This window comes from Pleurodeles waltl, chromosome 6 (genome assembly GCF_031143425.1).
Source record: "Pleurodeles waltl isolate 20211129_DDA chromosome 6, aPleWal1.hap1.20221129, whole genome shotgun sequence".
NCBI classification, from domain to species: domain Eukaryota; kingdom Metazoa; phylum Chordata; class Amphibia; order Caudata; family Salamandridae; genus Pleurodeles; species Pleurodeles waltl.
This window is the reverse complement of record NC_090445.1, coordinates 1,402,788,305-1,402,809,910: the sequence shown is the minus strand read 5'-3', so window position 1 is coordinate 1,402,809,910 and position 21,606 is coordinate 1,402,788,305. Positions and strand designations below refer to the sequence as shown.

The following is a 21,606-nucleotide window of genomic DNA, read 5'->3' as shown; positions in this document are numbered from 1 at the left end:
GCCAGTCTCCAAAAGGTTTGCTCAGTTTCCCAGGTCTGAGAGGAGGGGGCACACCTTTGTAACGAATGTAACAGGCTGCAGAGAGTCAGATTCAAATCTGCCGGACCTCGTGCTGGAGCTTGGCGCAGGCTGCCAGCAATCCCGTGTGGGTAGATGAATCTCTCTTTCTCGCGGCTGACAGGGGTCATCAGCTTGCAGACCTTAGAAAGATGAAGCTGTAGATAGTTCCCACACGGTGAAGTATTTGTTTTGCTTTGCATTCAATATCTTATAAATATAACCTGCTGTGTATATTGCAAACTGATATATTTTGTTTGATTAACGCGGACTTGAAAGCTACTAATTCGTCATACATAAAATATTGTGGTTGGGGAAGAATTAACAACAATAAAAGTCTTCTTTGACCTCAGAAGTGCATTTCTGTTGTGTTATGTTAGTGCTTAGAAACTAAATAAGAGGAAAGCACTACAATTGGTACCAGAAGTGGGGTCGGTCATTAAGAGGTGATTAAGAAGGGGTTTGACGAGTTAGTAGATTTTTAAGTGCACACTTTAAAAGTGTAATTGTTTTTTTGTTGTTTGGAGAGTTACAGAAATTGTTTTTTGTTGTTTGGAGATTCACAGTAGCACGGCAGACCATGTCTGAGACATGTGTTGATAAACTGCCTGATGGTGCTAAGAAAAACTGTGAATTGTTTTCTGTTTGGGGAATTACAGAAGAAAATGCATGTGTAGCTAAAATGCCTGATGTAGAAAACGTGTGTTTTGGAAGTAATGATGACAGAAAGGTCTGGATACCTTTATCTGCTTACAGAGAAATGCAGGAGAAATGTAGGAAGTTGGAACATGAAAATAGGAATTTACGTGAGCAAATTAGCCAGGATACAATAATTCAAAATAATGCTGAAAGTTATAAAAATGAAGAATCTTTCTTGTCCCATTCCAGTAATGAGGGGGTTAAGACAGCTCCGAGCTGCACTGAGTTTTCGTGTGAGCCAGGGTTTTTGGCAGACAAAATGCATTCCTTAACTGATAACACGGAGGAGAGAGACCAGAATGTGATTTACGAGTTACCGTTGCAAAATGCCCAAGTAAAACGAAAGATTTTAGAGCAAGAGCCGACTTTCATTAGCTTGTTTGATTTTTGGAAAAAGAATAGCTCTCATTTGAGTGAAATCCTAACACTTTTGTATATGGTCACTGTGAAAAATTATATGCAGCTGCGCGCTTGTGATTTGGCAAATGAAATAATGCAGACTTTAGGTTTTTGCGCAGTGCAAGAAGGAAATACTTATGCACATTTAAATCAAGAACAAGGAAAGAAAATAGTGCCCCTAGCTAGAATCATACAATGGATCTGGTACTTGCAAGACAGGGCTAGAGTACCACAGGTAAAAGAATTATCAATGAAGTTGTGTGCACCATTTGAATTCGTGTCCACTGAAGATAAAAAGCATGTTTGTTTTACTAATGATTCATTGACTGAAATGTTGTTTTCTGGCACAGTAGAAGGAACAGCGTTGTATAATGTGTGTCAGATTTTAAAGCAAGAGCTACGTGAGATGTGTCATTTTTACGCTGATTTTTGGTTCTTTGATAATGTTTTAGCCACATGGCTTGTACCTAACTGGTTCAATTACCTTGCAGATGTTAATGAGAAAAATTCAGAGAGAGAAGTGTTCACCCAGAATTCTGCCTTAGTGGGTGCCCCAGAAATGTGAACAGCTGAGAGAAAAAGCCACTTACAGGTGGGCAGAGATGAGAGAGATGCACATTCCCCTAGATTTGATAAAAACTGTGCAGCACGCACAAAAGCAATCTGTCATGCAAGCAGTCACAGAGCAGTTGGGGAGAGGAAAGTTACCAGATCAGAAATGGCAAATTGATCAGGTTTTAGGGAGAGTGATTGCTGCAAATTACCAAGGAAAAATCGAAATTATGCTGATACCTAGAAAAGAATCTGATTCATTCATACAAATTGGAGACAGAATGGCCCAAATTGACAAAAGTGCAGTGAATGGAGGTTTGGTAAAGAAGGAGTCTGCCCCAGCCCTTCTGACAGTGCAAGAAAAGGGAAGCTGTGGCGCAGCAGATAAAAACCTCAGTGCTGATGTGTGGGCTGAAGCCCCAAGTGATCCTCCAGAACCTGCAGAAAATATAACAAAGGGCCCCAAAAACGTCCTGCTGATTATAAAACAGGGAAAGAAAGAGAAAGGGTGCAGTTTAAATGAAAAATGTTATTTGCAAGAAAAGTCATACTTGTTTCTTTTGCAGATCCTACCACGTTTCGCCACTGTCCCTGAGTGTGCTGTGTGGTCCCCCTTCCGGTGTGTGCGTGTGGGGTCGGGGAAGGGACCGAATCCCCAACCTGAACCTGGCTGAGTAAAGTGCCAGCACCATGGATCCATTTTGCGCAAACTGCGCCTTCAGTTCAAGTTCAACTTGTTTGATTGCATTCTTCCACTGGAACTAAGCTGTGTTTTTTTTTTTTTCCCCTCTCGTATGGAACTCTGACTTTTGCTTATCTTCCAGCAAACCTTTCAGGTGGACCGTGTCCCTTTACATGAGTAGAACTCATGCCACATCAAATTGCTAACACTGTTGAATTAGAGACTCATTCAGAAAAAAATTGCTCAGTCTTTTCTGTATAGATGTATCTGATGTGAAAGGTTATGAAATCAATGTGTTAATTCACTTCTATTGCTTTACAGGGATTGCTTTGATCATAATGTTTTTTTTGTTTGTGCTGATGTTTTTTGTTTTTGTTTGAAACAGGAGATATGTGAAACAAAAATTCATTGGTCAAAGGGCGGAATGTACTGCCATTTGATAAAGTTTGTTTTGACCAATGACTTTGTGTTTCACCACTGCGCATATTAGTTGCTCAATGTTCACCAGTAGCACATGGTATGTTTTGTTCAGTTGAGCCGCCTATGGGCTTTGACATGGCATTAGCCATTACTTTCTGTATTCAGTTGAGCCGCCTATGGGCTTTGACATTGCATTAGCCATTACATTCTGTATTCTGCCTATTGGCTTTGACATGCTGTATCCAGTCTAGCCGCCTATTGGCTTTGACATTGCATGCCTATTGACTTTGACATGCTATTAGATATACTGCCTATTGGCTTTGACATGACACTAGACATTGCATTTGATATTTAGGTTAGCTGCCTATTGCCTTTAACATGACATTGCATTTGATATTTAGGTTAGCTGCCTATTGCCTTTAACGTGGAGTTAGACATTGCAGTTGAGAATCCAAGCTGTATTTTTCCAAGCTGTGTTTTTGCACAAGATGAACCAAGATGTTTTGTTCTCACAGTAGACTAGACATGATAAGAGAGAGAGTACATGGGTGTTGTTCTCTCTGCTTGAGCTTGGGAACAGGAGTAGTCTTGGAGACCTGGCCAGTCTCCAAAAGGCTTGCTCAGTTTCCCAGGTCTGAGAGGAGGGGGCACACCTTTGTAACGAATGTAACAGGCTGCAGAGAGTCAGATTCGAATCTGCCGGACCTCGTGCTGGAGCTTGGCGCAGGCTGCCAGCAATCCCGTGTGGGTAGATGAATCTCTCTTTCTCGTGGCTGACAGGGGTCATCAGCTTGCAGACCTTAGAAAGATGAAGCTGTAGATAGTTCCCACACGGTGAAGTATTTGTTTTGCTTTGCATTCAATATCTTATAAATATAACCTGCTGTGTATATTGCAAACTGATATATTTTGTTTGATTAACGCGGACTTGAAAGCTACTAATTCGTCATACATAAAATATTGTGGTTGGGGAAGAATTAACAACAATAAAAGTCTTCTTTGACCTCAGAAGTGCATTTCTGTTGTGTTATGTTAGTGCTTAGAAACTAAATAAGAGGAAAGCACTACAGCCCAGCTGGGCCCTCCTCTCTCCTGGTCCGCTGCTCTTTTGGAGGGACCGCTGACTGGTGATGGAGCCTGCTTTGACAACCATCCTTGGCCTGGTGCAGGGAGGCCGGCTCCCACTTGCTCCATTCTTGATACTGTTACCATCCTAATTCGCATTACCTACTTTCCCACTACCTTGGGACAATTCTTTCTCCAGGAGTGGAGGTACTCTGTGGGCCTTTTCCCAGCTTTGAGGGCCCGGATCAACTATTTTTTCTTGGCCTTAGCTTCCATATTGGTCTACCTGTCTCTACAAAAGGCCCTCAGCTTATCACTTTTGAATGAGGACAGGTAGGCCATGCCGAGCTCCATGCTCCCTGGCTCAAAAAGTGGCTCCTAAAACTTTTTCAAAAACTTCTTGAAACATTTTCAAACGTTTGAGCTTTTTAGGAACTTTGCCACAATGTTTCCCAACTTTTCTCAACTCTGAAAAGTTTTTCAATTCTATGGAACAATCCTTTTGGAGTCAATAACCACTCAACAACTGCTTGGAAGGCACAAGAACTTATTTTCTTGGTGTTCATTTGGTGAATTCCCACTGGTCTAGAATGTCAATAACTGTAAGGTAGCGATAAACACAATTTATTGATCCTGCCGCTGCCACCAATGTGAGGAAATGGGGTGTATTATATGGTGTGGCTGTGCAACCCCACGGTGTAATACACTAACCAACCCCTTTAGCACCAGTAGGTTTTATTTGTCAAACCTTCAGCTCAAACCTGGATAGCTGTGGCTCAAGCAGCAAGGCTTACACAAACTAACAAGTGTAAAGCATTTATTCAGTAACAAAACAACTGACGAAGAAATCGACAAGCCACTCAAGAAACCTGACACCAATTTATAAAAATAGACTGTACTTTTAAACACCACAATGAAAAAGATCAACTGGAGAATTCTGGAGATACATAATTAACTAGGTATAGCAAATCAAAGCTTTTCGCTCAACTGTGAGCAAACATTAGCAAATTAACAAATTTGACAGTTAGAAACCTTTTCATCAAAAAGTTGAGGTAGTTGTGTTGCAGCCACTTGGAGTCACTTTAGGTGCCCAACTCCGGTATGGAGCCAGCCAGGTTTCACAGAGCCAGTTACCTCCACAGATGAAGCAGTCTCCAGGTTTTTCTAGGCACTCTATCCCCTTTGCAATGGATGCCAACGGGCAAGGCGATCCTGGTCACAAGGTCGATGTCCCTTGAAGTTCTCTCAATGTTAGCAGACATCTAGTCACCACTGGGCTACCAATTGCCCGGTATGGTAGTTACAGCTAAATCCTTCAATGAGCCAGACCTCGTCTTCTTGGCAATCAAGCTGCACTCCAATGACAATTCCTGGCTCAGCGAACTCAGGTGTAACTTTGAGTGTTGGGTCTGGCCTCTGGTGCTGCACAGTGGCAGCTGGCGGCGGTTTGGAGATTCTGGGCTACCAACTTGCCCCAGCAGGCTTCTCAGCTGTTGTGGCCATGTGCTGTGAACAGGAGGTAGGGAAACTGGCCCTTGGGGTCTCTTTGCTTTGGCTGGGCTCTGGAGATGACTTCTTCAAGAGTAGGACACAGCATACACAGTCCCTCTCCAATGCTAGCCACCAGGTTCAGCAGGTGCAGCCTTTCTTTGTTGTTTCCTCCGTGCAGCAGGGCAGTCCTTCTTCCAGTCTACTTGAGATCTGAGTTCTGGGAGTCAGAAGTGCCATTTCCATGCTTAGAAATGCCCTCAGGGTAAGATGCTATTGGTAGCCCATGGGCTACCAGGTTCCCTCCATCCTCATGACCACCTACTGTGAAGTAGGGCATCTGGCTAGCCCAAGATGCACCATACTGCCCACATTCAATAGCACCCATCCAAGTACTTAGGATAAAATCAGCAGCTGTTTTATGTCTGGGACAGTCTGGTTCAGAGTATTTACTTGAACTTCAATCTTCGCATACCAAGAGGCTTAAAGTGAGAAAGAAAAATGCCTGTCTATAGCAGTAATATAACAGAGTGCACAGCGGTCTAAAAGGGACCACACTAAGGGCATCTATTAATAAATCATCTGAAACTCCACCTATGAAACTGGATACACAAAATTATAAATGAAGTCTCCTTATTTTGGAAAACCAATTTGTAGCACTGATGCCCTTTTAAACGCATGTCTAGGAACAACAAATCTAGGAATACTACAAGCAGGTTATTACTGCTAGTCTACATTAAGCAGGTGGTGGTGGTGCTGTTGAAGTGATCTGGACGAAAACAACTGAAATAATGATGAAGCAGAAAAGTAGGACAATCATTGGGTAGGTTCACAATTGTTTCTTTGGCTGCATAATCATAGAATTCCTACAATGTGTGTCTAAGTCTGAGGATAGCAGGAGAAAAAAAAAAAATTAAACACTAGTAAATTCACTATAATGTATCCATTTAGTTGGCCTATAACAGTTCTATGCTTTGACAATCTCAGGGACCAGGTAAAAGCCACAAGCCAATCATGAAGATTCACAAAAAAGAAGCCTTCTGGAGAAGATAAGTAAGAATATGAAAGAACTGATGTACACAGAGGGCAAAATGAGACAGAAAACATGCAGAGTCAAACAAGACAGAAAGTAAAACCACTTTGCAGCAATGAATGCAAGAAGACACTGGCTATTCTATGAGGAAATGGGGTGTATTATTTGGTGTGGTTGTGCAACTTCACAGTGTAATACATTTATCAACCCCCTTTAGGACTAGTAGGTTTTGTCTGTTAAACTCATTGCTAAGTATTGGGTAGCTGGGGCTCTGAGCAGTCAGGCTAACACATAGGAATAAGATAAAGCATTTAAACAGCACCAAAACAATTGAGGAAGAAATCCACAAGACACCAAATAAATCCAACACCAGTTTATACAAATAGGTTGTATTTTTATATTTTTTATAAAAAATTTCACAAAGAATTAAAAGGATCCACCAGAGGGTTCTGAAGATACATAATTTACATGATATAGTGAACCAACACGTTTTACTTAACCACAAACAAGCATTTGCAAATTCACCAAAGTTGAAACTTGGAAACTTTTTCAGGAAAAACTTTGATAAATATCAATTTGGTTACTTGGAGTAAATTTAGGCAACCTCATGGAGCCAGTCACAGGGACCAGCAAAGTCCACAGAAACAGTTACCTCTCCAAGAAAGCAGTCTTCAGTCCAGTTCTAGCATCAGTGGCTTCTTGCCATTGGCTTCTATGGAGTGGTCCTGATGCAAGGGACACAGGATGCTGAAGATAATGTGGTCAATGGGAGTCTTTCTGGGGTTAGTCTCTGGTCCACTTGCTTGGTGAGGCCATCCTAGCCACAGGGGTTGATGTCCCTCAAAATCCTCTCAAGCTTGGAAGGAGTCCAGTCACCACTGGGTTACCAGCCACTCGGTAGAGCAGTTTCAATTGTTTTCATTTTTTGGCAGTAGCTTGCTTTCTGGGCGACCTAGCTGCACTCCATCAACTCTCCCAGGTCCAGCAGACTTGAGGGCAACTGGGTATTAGTTCCTTGGGCTGCACGGTGGTGAGGTGTGGAGATTCAGAAATATGGGCTGTCAACTTGCCCCAGCAGCCTTCTTTAGCTGTTGTGGCCTGGTGCTGTAAACACGAGGTCACCCAACGGACCCAATGGAGTCTTGCTTCTGCTGTGCTCAGGAATCAACTTCTCCATGAGCAGGACAAGGCAGGGACAGTCCCTTCTCAATTCCTAGCCACCAGGTTCAGCAGGTGCAGTCTATGTCACTGCCATCTCCCTTCACTGGGTCCTTAGTGAAGCAGATAAGTCCTTTTACAGTCCTCTTCTCCAGTCCAACAAGATCTGAATTCTGGTTGCCCAGAGTGCCCCTTTTATCCGTAGAAAATGCCCCAGGAGAGGTTGTGAGGACTAGTCAATGGGCTACCAGGTTCCCTCATGCCTGATGACAACTTCTTGTGAAGTGTGGTTTCTAGCTATTGTGGAGAAACTGGCACCTTGTTGCAGTAACGCCCCCCCCCCCCCCCACACACACGTTTTGCCTGATTTCTGGATGCAGCTTGGAATAGAGTGCACTGGCATCCTGCTAACCAGGTTCCCAGTGCCAGTGTTCTTTCCCTAAAATTGCTAAGTTAATTGGTAACACCTTTAGCTGCTACTATAAGTCCCTAGTAAATGGTACTTAGGTGCCCAGTGCATGGGGTACTAAGGGCAGGCCCCTGAGGGCAGCAACACTGATTGTGCCACCATCTAGGGACATGCATCCAGATGCACCCAACACTGCCATTTCAGGCTGAGTGTCCTGGTGCAATCCTAAAATGCAAACTCGACACTGTCCACTATACACTACATACCATATAGGTAGGCCACCCCTCTGGCAGGCTTTTCAGCCCTAAGACACGGTGCACTATATTGTATGTGAGGGCACAACTGCATGAGCAATATGTCCCCACTGTTTCCTTGCCAAACCTGGGACATAGTGAGTAAACAGAGCAGCCATTTTAAATGCATGTGCTGGACACTGGTCAGTACTATTTTCACAGTTACGTGACGGCTACTATGAACCCTGGGTTGTTTGGTATCACACAACTCAGAATGATAAATCCAAATTGGTACCAGTACTGGATGTATTATTAAATATACCCAGGGGTCACCTTAGAGGTGCCCCCTGCAAAAGCTAACTAACCTGGCAAAGTTGCTGGCTGGTCCTAACCAGCATGATACCTCCAAACACAAGTCTGAACCCCTGATGTGAGAGCTCTTGCTCGCTGGGATTCAGAACAATACCCTTCCTGGGTGGAGGTGCTAACACCCACTACCCCAGGAATGTGCACTGCCCTGCTGGTGAGATTCAAAGGGCTTACCACCCTTGAAACAGTATCCCCAGCCCTGCTGTTAGCAGCAGATGGCCTCCCCTTTGTAAACTTCCACTTTTGGCAGGAGCAAAGATGGGAAACAACACAAAGGGTAGGAGGAGTGGCCCCACCTGGCATGCACCATCCCATAGGTGTTACCTGCGAGGTGGACATTCCATTTAATTTTCCTCCATCTTAGGAATGGAAGGAAAATAGCCGGATAGGAAAGTGCCCCTTCCCACAGGAAGTGGTCACTACAGTGGGTGTAGCCAACCAAAGGTAAGTGTCCCATTGGACACTACCAGATACCCCATAAAACGCCAACTAAATTCAGTATTTAGTGGGCATCCCTAGACCAGATAATCAGATTCGATGGATACAAAGAAGATCCAAGGAATGGAAACTGTGTACCTGCTGCACAAAGAAAAGGCGCCAAACCCTGCCTGCTGCACCCAGGAGACACCAATTGCTGCTGAGGAGCTGCTGGACAACTGGACTGACCTTAAGAAACCCAGAAGACCTCCAGGCTTCCCTAACAACCACGAGGACAAACCCTGCAAGTGTGCCAGGTTTGGTGCCTCTGCGCCCTCCAGTGGCTGAATCGTACCAATACCCTGGGTACTGGTCAGCTGACGTAGGACACCAGGAAAACCAGCCCGCCCAGGGCTGAAAAAGGACCGGGAAGAACCCCAGTTGAGGGACTTCAGGAACAAACCGGACCTCCCTCCAGAGTGCCCTCATTGTCCTGCAAGCGACCCTTAAAGTGACTTACCTCCAGATCCCAAGGGCATCTTTGCGCACAGCTCCTGGTTCACCAATTTGCTGTGCACCTGGCTGCCCTGTGCCCTGCAACAAAGAACCTGCTGTGCCCTAAGGGTCCCTCATCCCTTACGACCTCAATACTCCAAGGGGACCCTAAGGAGCCACCTCTAAACATATCTGTGCAGTGCTTTTCCAAGAGGTCCCTTGCAGTGGCCCTGCACCACCTCCAGAGACTTTCCAAGGCTGCTCCCGCTGGAACTGGGAGCCGCCCGAACTTCTCCAGCTGGCACAGTGTGCCCACCGACGACCTCGACAAACCTGCAAAGGAAGAACTTGGTAACTTAACTGTATAATTTTACATGTACTTTTAAAGGTGACTTCCATTGATTCCTATGGTGCGTAATTACGCACAAAGACTATTTTTATTAAACTTCAAAAATCCATATCTCAAGAAGTACTTAACCGATTTTGATAATATTGGTCTCAAAAAGTACATAAACATCTGAAGTATGTTTAAAAAATTGGTCTTGAGTTACTCTTTTGAATGTGTGATTTGCATGATTGATACTCTGAATAAAACAAATGCTTTGCTCTTCTCCAAGATTTGTCTAACTACTCGACCAAGCTACCATAAAAATTAGAGCCATAGGTGATCTAGTTTTTACCCCTGTAAACCAATGTGTGGTTGCCTGGTCTCCCAGCACAGTGTGCCTGGCTTTGCACACTACATAGAGGTCCAGCCTCCTATAGCTATCCCAGAGTTTTCTGTTCTGCCCATCCTCAAGATGGCAGAACCCCTTGCTCGGCATGCAGAGCTCCCTAGCACAACCCAGAGGTGTGGCTACCAAGGGGGCTACACGCCCCTGAAAAAATAGTCTGACAACTGACTTCCCCTCTCTGTGCCTAGTGCCAGCCTTTTCGCCTACACAACAGAGCAACCCCTCTCCCAAGCATTTCCCATTTGCCCACCATAGGCGGATTCTCCTTTGAGGCTTGCCTTTTGGGCTAAAACCCATATGGCTTCCTGTCAAAGATAGGTAACATCTCTCCCCCACGCAGGCTCCTAGTGTGTCCTTTCCTGGGAACAATTCACATGTCTCTTCAGAAGGGTAAAATACTGTCTGTGAGGACAGTCCTTGTGTGCAACTGTATACGGGCACTGAATACCTTAGGCAACTGAAGTGGCAACTTCTAAAGTTTCACTTTGCCCACCAGTAACATTAATTTCGATTTAACCCAAAAAAGCATCTTTAATGCACTGATTCTTTTGATGCCTTACAGTACCCATTTTAGTAGCCCTGGTAAAGTTAGCAGGGCTGAAGTGCGAGCCTGTAACTTTGCACTTGCCAATGGGGCTACTAGCCTTTGCCAAAGAAAAAATTAAGATTTAGGTCTTTTACTGCAGGAACAAGTTCATATTCCACCTTTTTATATATAGCACCCTGTCTTAGGGCTTGATAGGCCTATCTTAGGGGTGACAAATATATCAAAAAGAGAAAACTCTGATTTGCCATTACATTCAATGGCAAAGTCGACTTGGCAGTATAAACTGCTCTACCAGTCTGCAGTGGCAGTCTGGGAGACATGTTTCACCTTTTTGTACTCGTGGTGGCACAACTGGTGCTGCAGTCCACAGGCAACGCTTCACATTATAGGCCATAGTTACCCCTGGTATCATGTACTATGGACTTGCAAGTAAGCTGAGCTATGCCAATTTGGGTGTAAGTCAATTAACCACATACCGTTTTATGGGTAAAAGCACATGAACTGAGTCCTTATTAGCAGGGATCAGAGCATTTCTGAGCCATTACATCAGTGTCTAGAAGTGAAAATGGGGACAAATGTAGGGGCGAACCTGAAAAAAGTCTGTTTCCTTACATTATTCAAACAGCTTTTTTTTATTTTATTTTTAATTTTCGAAAGAACACAGTCATTACATGCTCAAAAGTTTCAACTTTGCATAGACAAAGCTGCATGGTGACTGAGTAACAACTCAAGTGAATTAAATGCTCAATGAACCCGACCATCTGCCCACTATTGCCCAACAGCCCAACCATGTTCCAGACTTGTATGTGTACAATGACATGCAGCTGTGGATCGGCAGGGCTGCATCACACCTCCAGAGTGTGGGTGATGATTACTGCACCCATTCTGCTGAGCCTCGGTAGTGCACTGCGAAGATACACAATGGCTGGCCGCAGTGGCATTCACTGTGTTGTCAGGCGATGTAGTTAAGGTGGATAGGCAGTACCTTAGAGGGTCCCAGAAAACTGGAGGTCTGAAAGAATAGGGTAAGAGTTCTGCAGGCAGTTATACTTGCTCATTACAGATAACCAACGAGTCAAGCCACTGTTTGTACTTTAGGGAGCGCCCCTGCCCCAACAGTACACCACCAGTCTCTTTGCGAGCAGAAGCGTCAGCACAGTGTCTAACGTCAAAAGGTGCCAGGGATCTCCCACACCCAGCCCAAGAAGGTGACTATCGGGTTGGGGTCCATGGGAAGACCTTCATTAGGGATAAGGCAGCGAAAATATCTGGCCAATACAGTTGTACAGTGTGGCGTGACCAGGACAAGTGCAGGACGTCAGCCTCTGGTTGAACACATCTATTGCAATTGGAGCGGAATCTAAGGATGAAACGTTGCAGCCAGTGCTTAATTTGTAAATAAAAAGGTGCCGGTGCCCAAAGCCCTCCGCTTAAACACGCGGCTGCTGCAATTAAACGTGGTAACACCGAATACAGAGGCAGCATAATGCTGAAATCATATCGGGCCTCTTCAATCCATATAAAGCCGCTCGCTGCCCCTCCAGCTCACTCTAGCAGCTTTCTACTTTCTCCCTTTGTAACGCTTTTTCGTTTTCCCCTTCCTCCGTCTGTCCCATATGTGTCTTTTGCTCGCAGCAAATGCTTGAGGCAGAAGAATAAGCCTCGGCCCTCAAAGATAAGTGCCGGTGCTCCGCACCGGAAACAACAAGCACAAATTAAGCACTGGTTGCAGCCCACTGAGGGTGTAGTAGACCCAGTGCAAAAACTTAAAAGTGGGCCATGCGCAATCTGCTGCTTGACGAGAGCGTGCTTGTTGCACGCAGAAATATGACGAAGTTTTATTGGTTACTGACGACCCCAGGTCCCTCTTCCAATCAGATCTAGCAGGGTCTCTGAGAAAGAGGGTGGGGCCAACAAGCGCTATTCTGTTAAGTCTGGATATTAGTTGTTTGATCGAGGTGTGCGCCAGAAGCCCACTTAATGAACAGGTCCTCGGCTCTGGGGCAAATCAGGGGAAGATACTCCAACCGCACACTTAAGGGATAATGCAAAAAGCTATCTAGCAGAGTATGGGAAGCAGACTCTGGGAATTGGTCTACTTCACGGAATTGCTGATTTCTGTTCCGGCCCCCCCCATCTATATATCCCTCTGCTCTCCAAACTACTTAGAGGGTATGTGGACTTTGGCCTGCGTTTTTCCTGCTGACAGGCATTTCACCACTTGCAATGCAAAATTTAATTAAATAGCGCTGCAGTTATAGGTAGGGAACTGCTTGTCACAGGCTGGGAAGGGGAGTGGGTAATAAGGGCCTGTTAAAAAACACAGAAAAAAAGCAGTAGTCGCCATGAAGCAAACACCAGTGTCAAAAGTGAGTCTGTGCTAGCCACACGGGGAAATATATGTAAATCAACTTAGAGTATCGTACTCAATTTGAGTGGCTGAAGAGGACTGATAGTAAACCAAAACAGCAACACACCACAGCACGTGAGAAAGGCTTTTAGCCCAGTAAAGGGAAACATGATATAGTAATGCCAATAGGTAGGATTACCAAATTATAACATCAAAGAACAATTATGCAAACATCAGCTGACAAACCTGCAGAAAAGAAAACAAACTATTTTAAAGAAAAAAGCATGCAACATATAACTTTACCTGGCTCTGACTTGTTATAACCAAAAAAATGTAACAGCTTCAGAAGTAATTTCTCTTCAATTTGGACTGTAATTTTTTGGGCTGTGATCAAAAGATGCTATAAAGACAAAGACATATGTCATGTCAAGATAAGGATACTGACAACGATATTGTAAATTGTAAAGAACATGATTTCACAAGTAATCTTACACATACAAAGGGGTATATGTATGCTTTTTATATAGCTACACTTGCTGCGATTTTTTACTGTCTGCAATCAGGTTACCAAAAGAAAGTTCCTCATGGAAATAAATCAAAATATGTTTTTTTCTTTACCACATTGTGTAATCTCTCACATTTAATGCCATTACTGCCCAAGATATCCAGGTAATAGCTCAGTCTAATGGGCACTAAATGTTCCTTCTTGTCTCTCAAATTTCCATGTGTATCCTGGGTTTACAGTTATTCAAGAAGTACAAACCAATGCAAAATATGCATATATGGATTTGCAAAGAACTTTTGCCAGGGTACATTTCTTAATTTGAATCTTTTTTAACTGAGAATGGTAAGTAACGTTTTCTTGTAACGGATACTTCTAACTGTGGATTCCTTACCTTTGACTATAAAAGGGTCTGAAGGAAAACCCTGCAAAACTGAGGGTAGTGTGGTTGAGCAGCCTTAGGCTTATCAGAGAGGAGTGTTAGACATTTGTTGCATACACACCATCAATAAAGATACACTTAATAAGGAAATCCACACCAACTTAGAAAAATAACACACATTTTTCTATATTTATTGACACTAAGGACTTCGTTATTGGGTAAGTACTTTTTAAGTTAGTAGGTTTGAACATTACAGAAAAAACACTTGTATTGACTCTAATGCGGTAATATTATCCTACAGGAAAAGACACATATACAACCTACGGGTACTTAGCAGCAACTTACAGGGCCAATCTTCCGGAGTTAAGTTAAGTATGGGGTAAAGTCCAAGACAGCACTAACAGGCCACCTCGGGGGAGGGGGAGCATTGGGGCATCAGTGGAGCAGTGCTTTTCAGCATCTGGTGCCCCGTTGATTTCTATGGGAAAACTGTCCTTTGACAAAGAGACGGCAAGAGGACCTAGGGGGCAGTCCGTCCAAACCAACAGGGGGGCTCAGTCCTTGAGATGGTCAGGCACATAATGACACTGCTAGTCCACTGTAACTCAGGCTGGGGGGCTCAGCTGCAGTGGTAATTTCTTCAGCAGGGTCGTGCTGTGGGAGGCACTTGCGGTTTGTCATAGTCTGAGAAAACAACATGCTGCAGGCGTGGAGTGGGGGACCAGTCCAGCCATCCCAAAGGGGCGCTCAGCTGTGGAGGGTCTCAGGATCCAGTAGGCACTGTTGGTCCACTTCTTCTTGGGCTGTGGGGCATGGGTGCAGTGGTGCTTTCAGGCGTCGGGTCACGATGTTCAAGAGGCTCTAGTGGTTCCTGCTTTTCTGCAGACAGGGACGGGGAGGCCAGTCCGGCTAAACTCAAGATGGGGCTCAGCTCTTGACGATCTCTGTGCCTCAGGGGCACCATCAGTTCACAGTAACTCGGGCTGGGGGGATTGTATGCATTGAGCCTTTGTCTGGCAGGGTTGTGCTGGCAGAGGCTCTTGTATCGGTCATTTTGGTGCCTGCAAACGTGCAGAGAAGCAGATACTCTGCTCCATGGAAGATGTTGCTGGACACTTGAAGTCGTGGGTCACTCTTCCACTGCTTTTGGAGATGACACCGCTTTGTGGATGAGCCAGGTTCGTGCAATTGTTGGTGACAGAAGGCAGGCTGGTGCCAAGTCAGTTGTGGCTCCTCAGTTCTTGCGTCATTAACTCTTTTTTGTCCTTCTTTATTCTCCAGGCAGGGAATCTGCTTTCCTGGTGCCAGGGGCACGACTAAATATTAGATATAGGGGGTGATACAGGGGTTGAATGGTAGTAGCTAACGGGTTTCTTACCCGGGGGGTTACTACACCCCTTATATGACCACTTCCTGTGTGCAGTGGGCATAACCCTGTCTTAGAGTTTCTAATTCTGCCACCACCAACATGGCAGATTTTTTCTAGAGTGGGGCACAATAGGCAGCTCACCTTATGGGGAGTTTCTGACCTTGGGTGTACTCCACGCCTCCTAGCTTAACTCATTTTCCGTCTGTCCTCAGTGCCAAAAAGGCCTCAGGGAAGGGGGTGGCATCCTGTAAGTCTGGATGATGCTGGGGTCACATATCAAAGGAGGCAGGGACTTTGAAGTCCCTGGACTTGGTATGCTGAATCGCTAGCCACCCTGCTGGCGAAGGTGTGCACACTTCCTCTGGAGCAGGCATTGTTTCTGGCCTTCAAGAGCTTAGGCTCTCACCTGCAGGGGGTCAGAAACCTGTCTGTGGTGGCAGGCTGGACTGTAGCAGTCAGCTGGTGCACTAGAGGACTAGTAGACTTCAGGGGGTACCTCTAAAGTATCCTATGGATACATGTATTAATAGATCCATCACTGGAATCAGTGTGGGTTTATAAATATGAGGCATTTGATACCAAAAACAATAGGTTTCAGTGAAACCATTATGTCACTGGGAAACTCGTTTTAACCAGCCCCACTAAAATACCTTAATATGGCTTCCCTGTTCACTTGTAATGTCTAAGAATTGACTTAGAAATTACAAGGGCATACCCGATCATGCAGATATGTCCACACATGTAGTACAATGTACCCAGCCTTAGGGCTGTAAGGCCCTCTGTAGGGGTGACCTACATATTGCATGCAGTGTCTGCGGGCATGGCGCACAGGATCTGTGCCATGTCGTGTTTTCAATTTTGTCTGCATCATGTCACACAGCCTGCAATGGCAGTATGCATGAGTGTGGTGAAGGGTCCCTTAGAGTGGCACAATACATGCTGCAGCCCCTAGGGACCCTCCTTAGTACCTTTGCCCTAGACACCAGGGGTACAGTTTACTAGTGACTTAAAGGGGTGCTAAAGGTATTGACAACGGGGGAACAATTTCACAGTTTTAGGAAAAGACATCTGGCACTGCGGACATGGTTAGCAGCAACCCAGTGCACTTCAGTCAAAATTGCATCAAATACCAGGCAAAAAGTGGGGGTGACTATGTCAAAAGGGGGCACTTTCTTAGATCCACCATTGTTACATCTCCAGCCAAGGCTGCAGTTGAAACGTCACCTTCGTGAAATGGGTCCGGATAGACTCAAGTGCTTGTTTAATTGCCAGTGAGTAGCAGATATTAATACACATTATAACCCAGTGGGAAAGAGTTCTTTTTTTTTTTCAAACCTCCTCGTCTTTCTTGTTGCTTGTCCACCCCAAAAAATAAGCTGATGGCCAGACCAGATCTCTTTCGTGTGGCTAATATAACAGCTTAACGCACACCTGGGGTCAAACCTATGCCACACACTCCACCTCCTTGGTGGGGTGGGGTGGCAGACCGAAAGTGGGCAAGGCGACTGATTACTCAAGATGGAATGGACACACTCCCTTAAGCAGAAAAGCTGTCTTACTTTGCAGTGCAAGCATATCTGGAAAGAAGCATGTAAAAAACCTGAACACTCAAAGCCTGCAGCTCACTAAAGGAACAAGCTGAAGTTACCCCAACTAAAAACACAGGGCATGATTTAGAGTTTGCTGGATGTGTTATACCCTACAGCATTTATAATATGACGGACAAGATGTCCGTCATGTTTGTGACGGAGTACCCATTCGTCAAACTCGAAATCAGGCCCACAGTGAGTAGAATTTACTGGCAACCAGTCAGGGCCCGCAGGTGTAACGGGGGGTGGGGCAGCGCACAGGAAGGGGGGGAATTAATAAAATAAAATAAAAATACAAAAATAATTACCCCTACCTCCTCCATCGCCGCGGCGTGCTGCTCCTCTTCGTCGATGTTGCTGCAGGAACAGGCTCCCAGTCTGCCCTTCGCCAATCCTGACGCTGCTTAGAGCAGCGTCAGAATTGGCTGGGAGTGCCCAGTCAGGGCGCTCCCAGGCAGACTTGGAGCCTGTGCAGGCTCTCTTCAGCCCGGCAACACAGTTGCTGGGCTGGAGACAGCCTATTGCGCATGTGTGTTTGGTTGGCCCGAGACGGGCGGCCAAACACACATGCGCTCTGAGGGGAGTGCACAGTGCACTCCCCTCGTCCAAGTCATCCCACAAGGCCCGCCTCTTTTAAAATGAAAAGATAATAAACATGGTTTATTATACTTTCCTTGTAAAAGGATTTGCGGCTGTTGCTGCTGGTATAGGGTGCAGGGGTGGGCGACAACTACAGGCTCAAAATGAAAATGAATGAAAATTTCAACATCAAATTCGGATTCCACTGAGACATGACAAATGGGACTGGAGGAAACAAATTCATCAAACTCTTCAAAAATCTGGTGACCACTACTGACTTGAACAAAGAAGTTTGGTCCGAGAGGCACAAAAAGTCCAAGAGGGCTACAATATACTGCTTGACCATGCCAACCATGCAACCTTACTGGCTCAAGGACAATGCCAAAGGAACAAGTTACTTACCTAACGCCTTATCTAGTAGAGACAATATATAGCCGCTGATTCCTTACCTTTGAATTCTTCCCAGGCATCAGAATGGATCTAGAAGATTTTTCATGAGTACCCCTGCGCACCGGTAGGTGATGTTGGTCGGCTCTGTGCAGTGTTGTCATCCATGCCGGAAGTGATGTCTGCTTCTCCTATATAGACGCCACCTCGGCGTGCTGATGTCAGTTACTTTTCACGACCTTCCACACCAGTATCGTGGAGCCCTGAAGAGCACTGACACAAATTATTAGGGCCTTGAAAGGGCTCATTCCTGCCCTAGAAATCAGTCCGCAGAGCAGGGAGGATGGGTAGGTCGGTAAGGAATCTGCAGCTAGATACTGTCTAAACCAGATAAGGCATTACCGAAGGTAGGAAAACAAGTTACTTACCTGTAACTACATTCTGCAGTATTGGCATCTTTCATAGATTCACATGATTGAATCTTCCCCATCATCGAAGTGGGAGTCACACTGTATTACTACAAGAGCAGTGCAATATACACTTATATGGTACAATGCAATTGATAGCCACTGTAATTGCCTATCCATATGCTTTTGTAAAAAAGAACTAAACCTGGATCAAAACCAATCAAAAGACAGCACCCTTTAGAACCTTTCCAAGAGAGGCTGAGCTCCTCAGATTTTCTAGAATAAGTGTGATAAAGGTGTAAATGTGGAAATAATGTAAGTCTCTCTGAGGAGGAATGTGGGTCGCATGTGAATCTATGAAAGATGCCAATATTGGAGAACTGTAGTTACAGGTAAATAACTAGATTTCTTCTCCAGTATTGTATGTTTCATAGATTCACATGCTTGAATCAGAATAGCAAACAGTAATAACAGTTCACAAATGTGAAAACACAAATACCCCTAGTAGATGACGGATAACAATATGATCTATCTCTGTACTGCTCACCATATAAGACATGATAGTAAATCAAATTAAGCATGAATAATATAATCACACTATTAGAGAGAAAAAGAGAAATAAAAATAAATTCACCTCTATGAGAAGAGGCTTACCTTATTGGAAAATATGACATAAAACTAGTTGTCCTACAGCGGCGTCCATACTGGCTGGCAACTCCAAGCAGTAATGCTGTGTGAAAGTATGTGTGTTTTTCAGTGTACTGGCACAACGGATCTTCTCCACTGAAAAACTAGCGAAAAGGGCAGTAGAAGAGTATATTGCCCTTGTAGAATGTGCTTTACACTTGACTGAGAGAGGCTTATCCACTTTAGAATGGCAGAGTTGGATGGTTGCTGAAATCCATCTTGAAATAGTCGATTTTGTAGGGTCATAGGAAACCAGTAACTGATCAGTTTTCCAAATCGGTTTAGTTCTTTGCCAGTGAAACTTAAGACATCGTTTGATGTCAAGAGAGTGAAGTGCTTTTTCAGCTGATGAGGAAGGATTTGTAAAAAAAAAAAAAAAAAGTGTGGAGTAACCACAGGTTCTTTGAGATGAAACGGGGATGGAACCTTAGGTATAAACCTTGGATGTGTTCTAAGGAGAACATAGTCATCAGTGAAGTGTAGATAAGGTTCCTTGATAGTGAAAGCATGGATTTTGCTTACTCTCCTTGTAGAGGTGAGCGCTAAGAGTAATGCAATTTTACAAGTGAGATACCTGAGCTCAGCTTTGTGAATAGGCTCAAGGGGTGACTTTATAAATTGCGAAAGAACTACATTAAGATTCCACTCCAGTGGAGGAGGGCGAATCGGAAGAAAAGCTCTAAATAAACCTTTTCATAAATTGCTTGATGATCCGGTTCAAGAAAAGGGAGACAGAATTGAGAGAACGTCTGTAACATGAAATTGCAGCGAGGTGAACCTTAACAGACACATGTACCAGCCCTGATTTAGTCAGAGATACTAGGTAAGGTAGAATCTGTGCTGGCGATGAATCGAGGGGATGGATTTTGTTTTGAATACACCAAGAGCAAAAACGTCGCCATTTGAATCTGTAGGATCTGTTGGTGGAATGAGCGCTCGCCTCGGATAATACATCCCAGCAGTCCTGGAAGATATTCAACTGCTTGAGCTTGATGAATTCCGGAGCCAGGCATGTAACTGGAGAGATGCAGGATGTGGATGGAGGATCTGCCCCAAGGTTAATACAGTTGTCGTTACCAGCAGGCAAAATGGGTTGGCTTCCGTGAGTAGAAGCTGGTAGAACCAGTGTTGTTGGGGTCAGCGCGGAGCAATAAGGATCAGGTGGCACGGTTCTCTCTTTGTTTTCATTAGAATCCTGGAGACGAGAGGGTATGGGGAAAAGCATAAGAAAAGTTCCCCAACCATCTTATCGAAAATGCATTCTCCCATGCCCCTCTCTGTGGTTCCCTGCTGGTGAAGAACCAGCATTTTTCAGTTCTCTTGCGATGCAAAGAGGTCTAAATTCGATGTGCCCCTCTCTGAAATATGGAGTCGAGAATCGGTTGGGTTCCCTTTTGTGGCAGGTTTGACTGGTTCTGCTCAGGGTGTCTGCTAGATTATTTTTTATTTCTGACAAATGCTCCTCTTTGATTGAGATGCGGTGTAGTAGGGCCCATTTCCAATTTTTTTTTTTAGCCTCTAGAGAGAGAATGTGGGACCTCGTACCTCCCTGCTTGTTTAGATAATGCACGCAGGTTGTGTTGTCTGAATGAGGATGGATGATCTTTGTTTCCTCGGAAGGAATGACTGTAATGCCAGAAAAATGGCTCTCAACTCTAGTAAATTGATGGGCATTTTGGAAAAATAAGCACTCCATCTGCCCGTTATTTGGAGATCTTTAAGATGGCTTCCCCAACCTTCATGGGAGGCATCTGTTGTAATAATGAAATCTGGAATTGGAGAGATGAATGTTAGCCCTGCTGAAAGGTTGCTGACAGACTGCCAACATAGAAGTGCCTTTTTCATGATTGGAGTAATTCGAACTAGATAATTGAATGATCCAGTTACTTGGAGCCATTGTTTGTCCAACTGTTCTTCAAATGGTCTCATTCTGAGGAATGCGTTAGGCACCATGAGAATGGCTGAAGGCATCATGCAGAGAAATGACTTGAGGATACGGACAGAAACAAACTCTTATCTGGATAGATCCTGAGTCAGTGATATTATGCTTTTGTGTCTCTCTGCAGACAAGAATGCTTTGTTTTGTATGATGTCAAGAGTTGAACTGGGAAAATGTATCCTCTAAGAAAGTGAGAGTACCGTTTTTTGAAAACGGACTGTTAGTCCTAGAGAACAAAACAACTGGAGGCAAATCGACAAGGCTTCTGATGCCATATGAAGAGATGGTGCTTTTACAAGCCAATCGTCGATATATGGAAAAAGCTGTACTCCTTTGAGTCTTACTGGGGCAAGGCATTTGGTAAACACTTGGGTGGCTGAATGGAGACTGAAGGGTAGGACTTTGAACTGAAAGTGAGCTCCTGCCACAGTAAAGCACAGCCATTTTCCATGCTTTGGGTGGATAGGGAGGTGAAAATAGGCCTCTTGCAAATCAAGAGTAGCCATAAGGTCTGCATTGTCGAGAAGTTGTAATATCTCCTGGAGTGTTACCAAATGGAGCAATTTTTATTGCATATATTTGTTTAGCTTCCGGAGGTCTAGAATTTGGCGACATTCTCCAGACTTTTTATTTTTTAGAAAGAAGTGAGAATAAAACA

The 21,606-nt window shown here is 44.5% G+C and overlaps 1 protein-coding gene across 2 annotated transcripts in view; it reads right to left on the bottom strand.

Moving 5' to 3' along the window:
• The window catches only part of VPS13D (vacuolar protein sorting 13 homolog D), a 2,230,750-nt gene that overhangs the window by 390,796 nt on the left and 1,818,348 nt on the right, over nt 1-21,606 (bottom strand). For both annotated transcript variants that reach the window (XM_069240741.1, XM_069240742.1), the window contains one exon: nt 13,411-13,507. In XM_069240741.1, the coding sequence (XP_069096842.1) occupies nt 13,411-13,507 (97 nt within the window). The remainder of the gene's footprint in view (nt 1-13,410; nt 13,508-21,606) is intronic.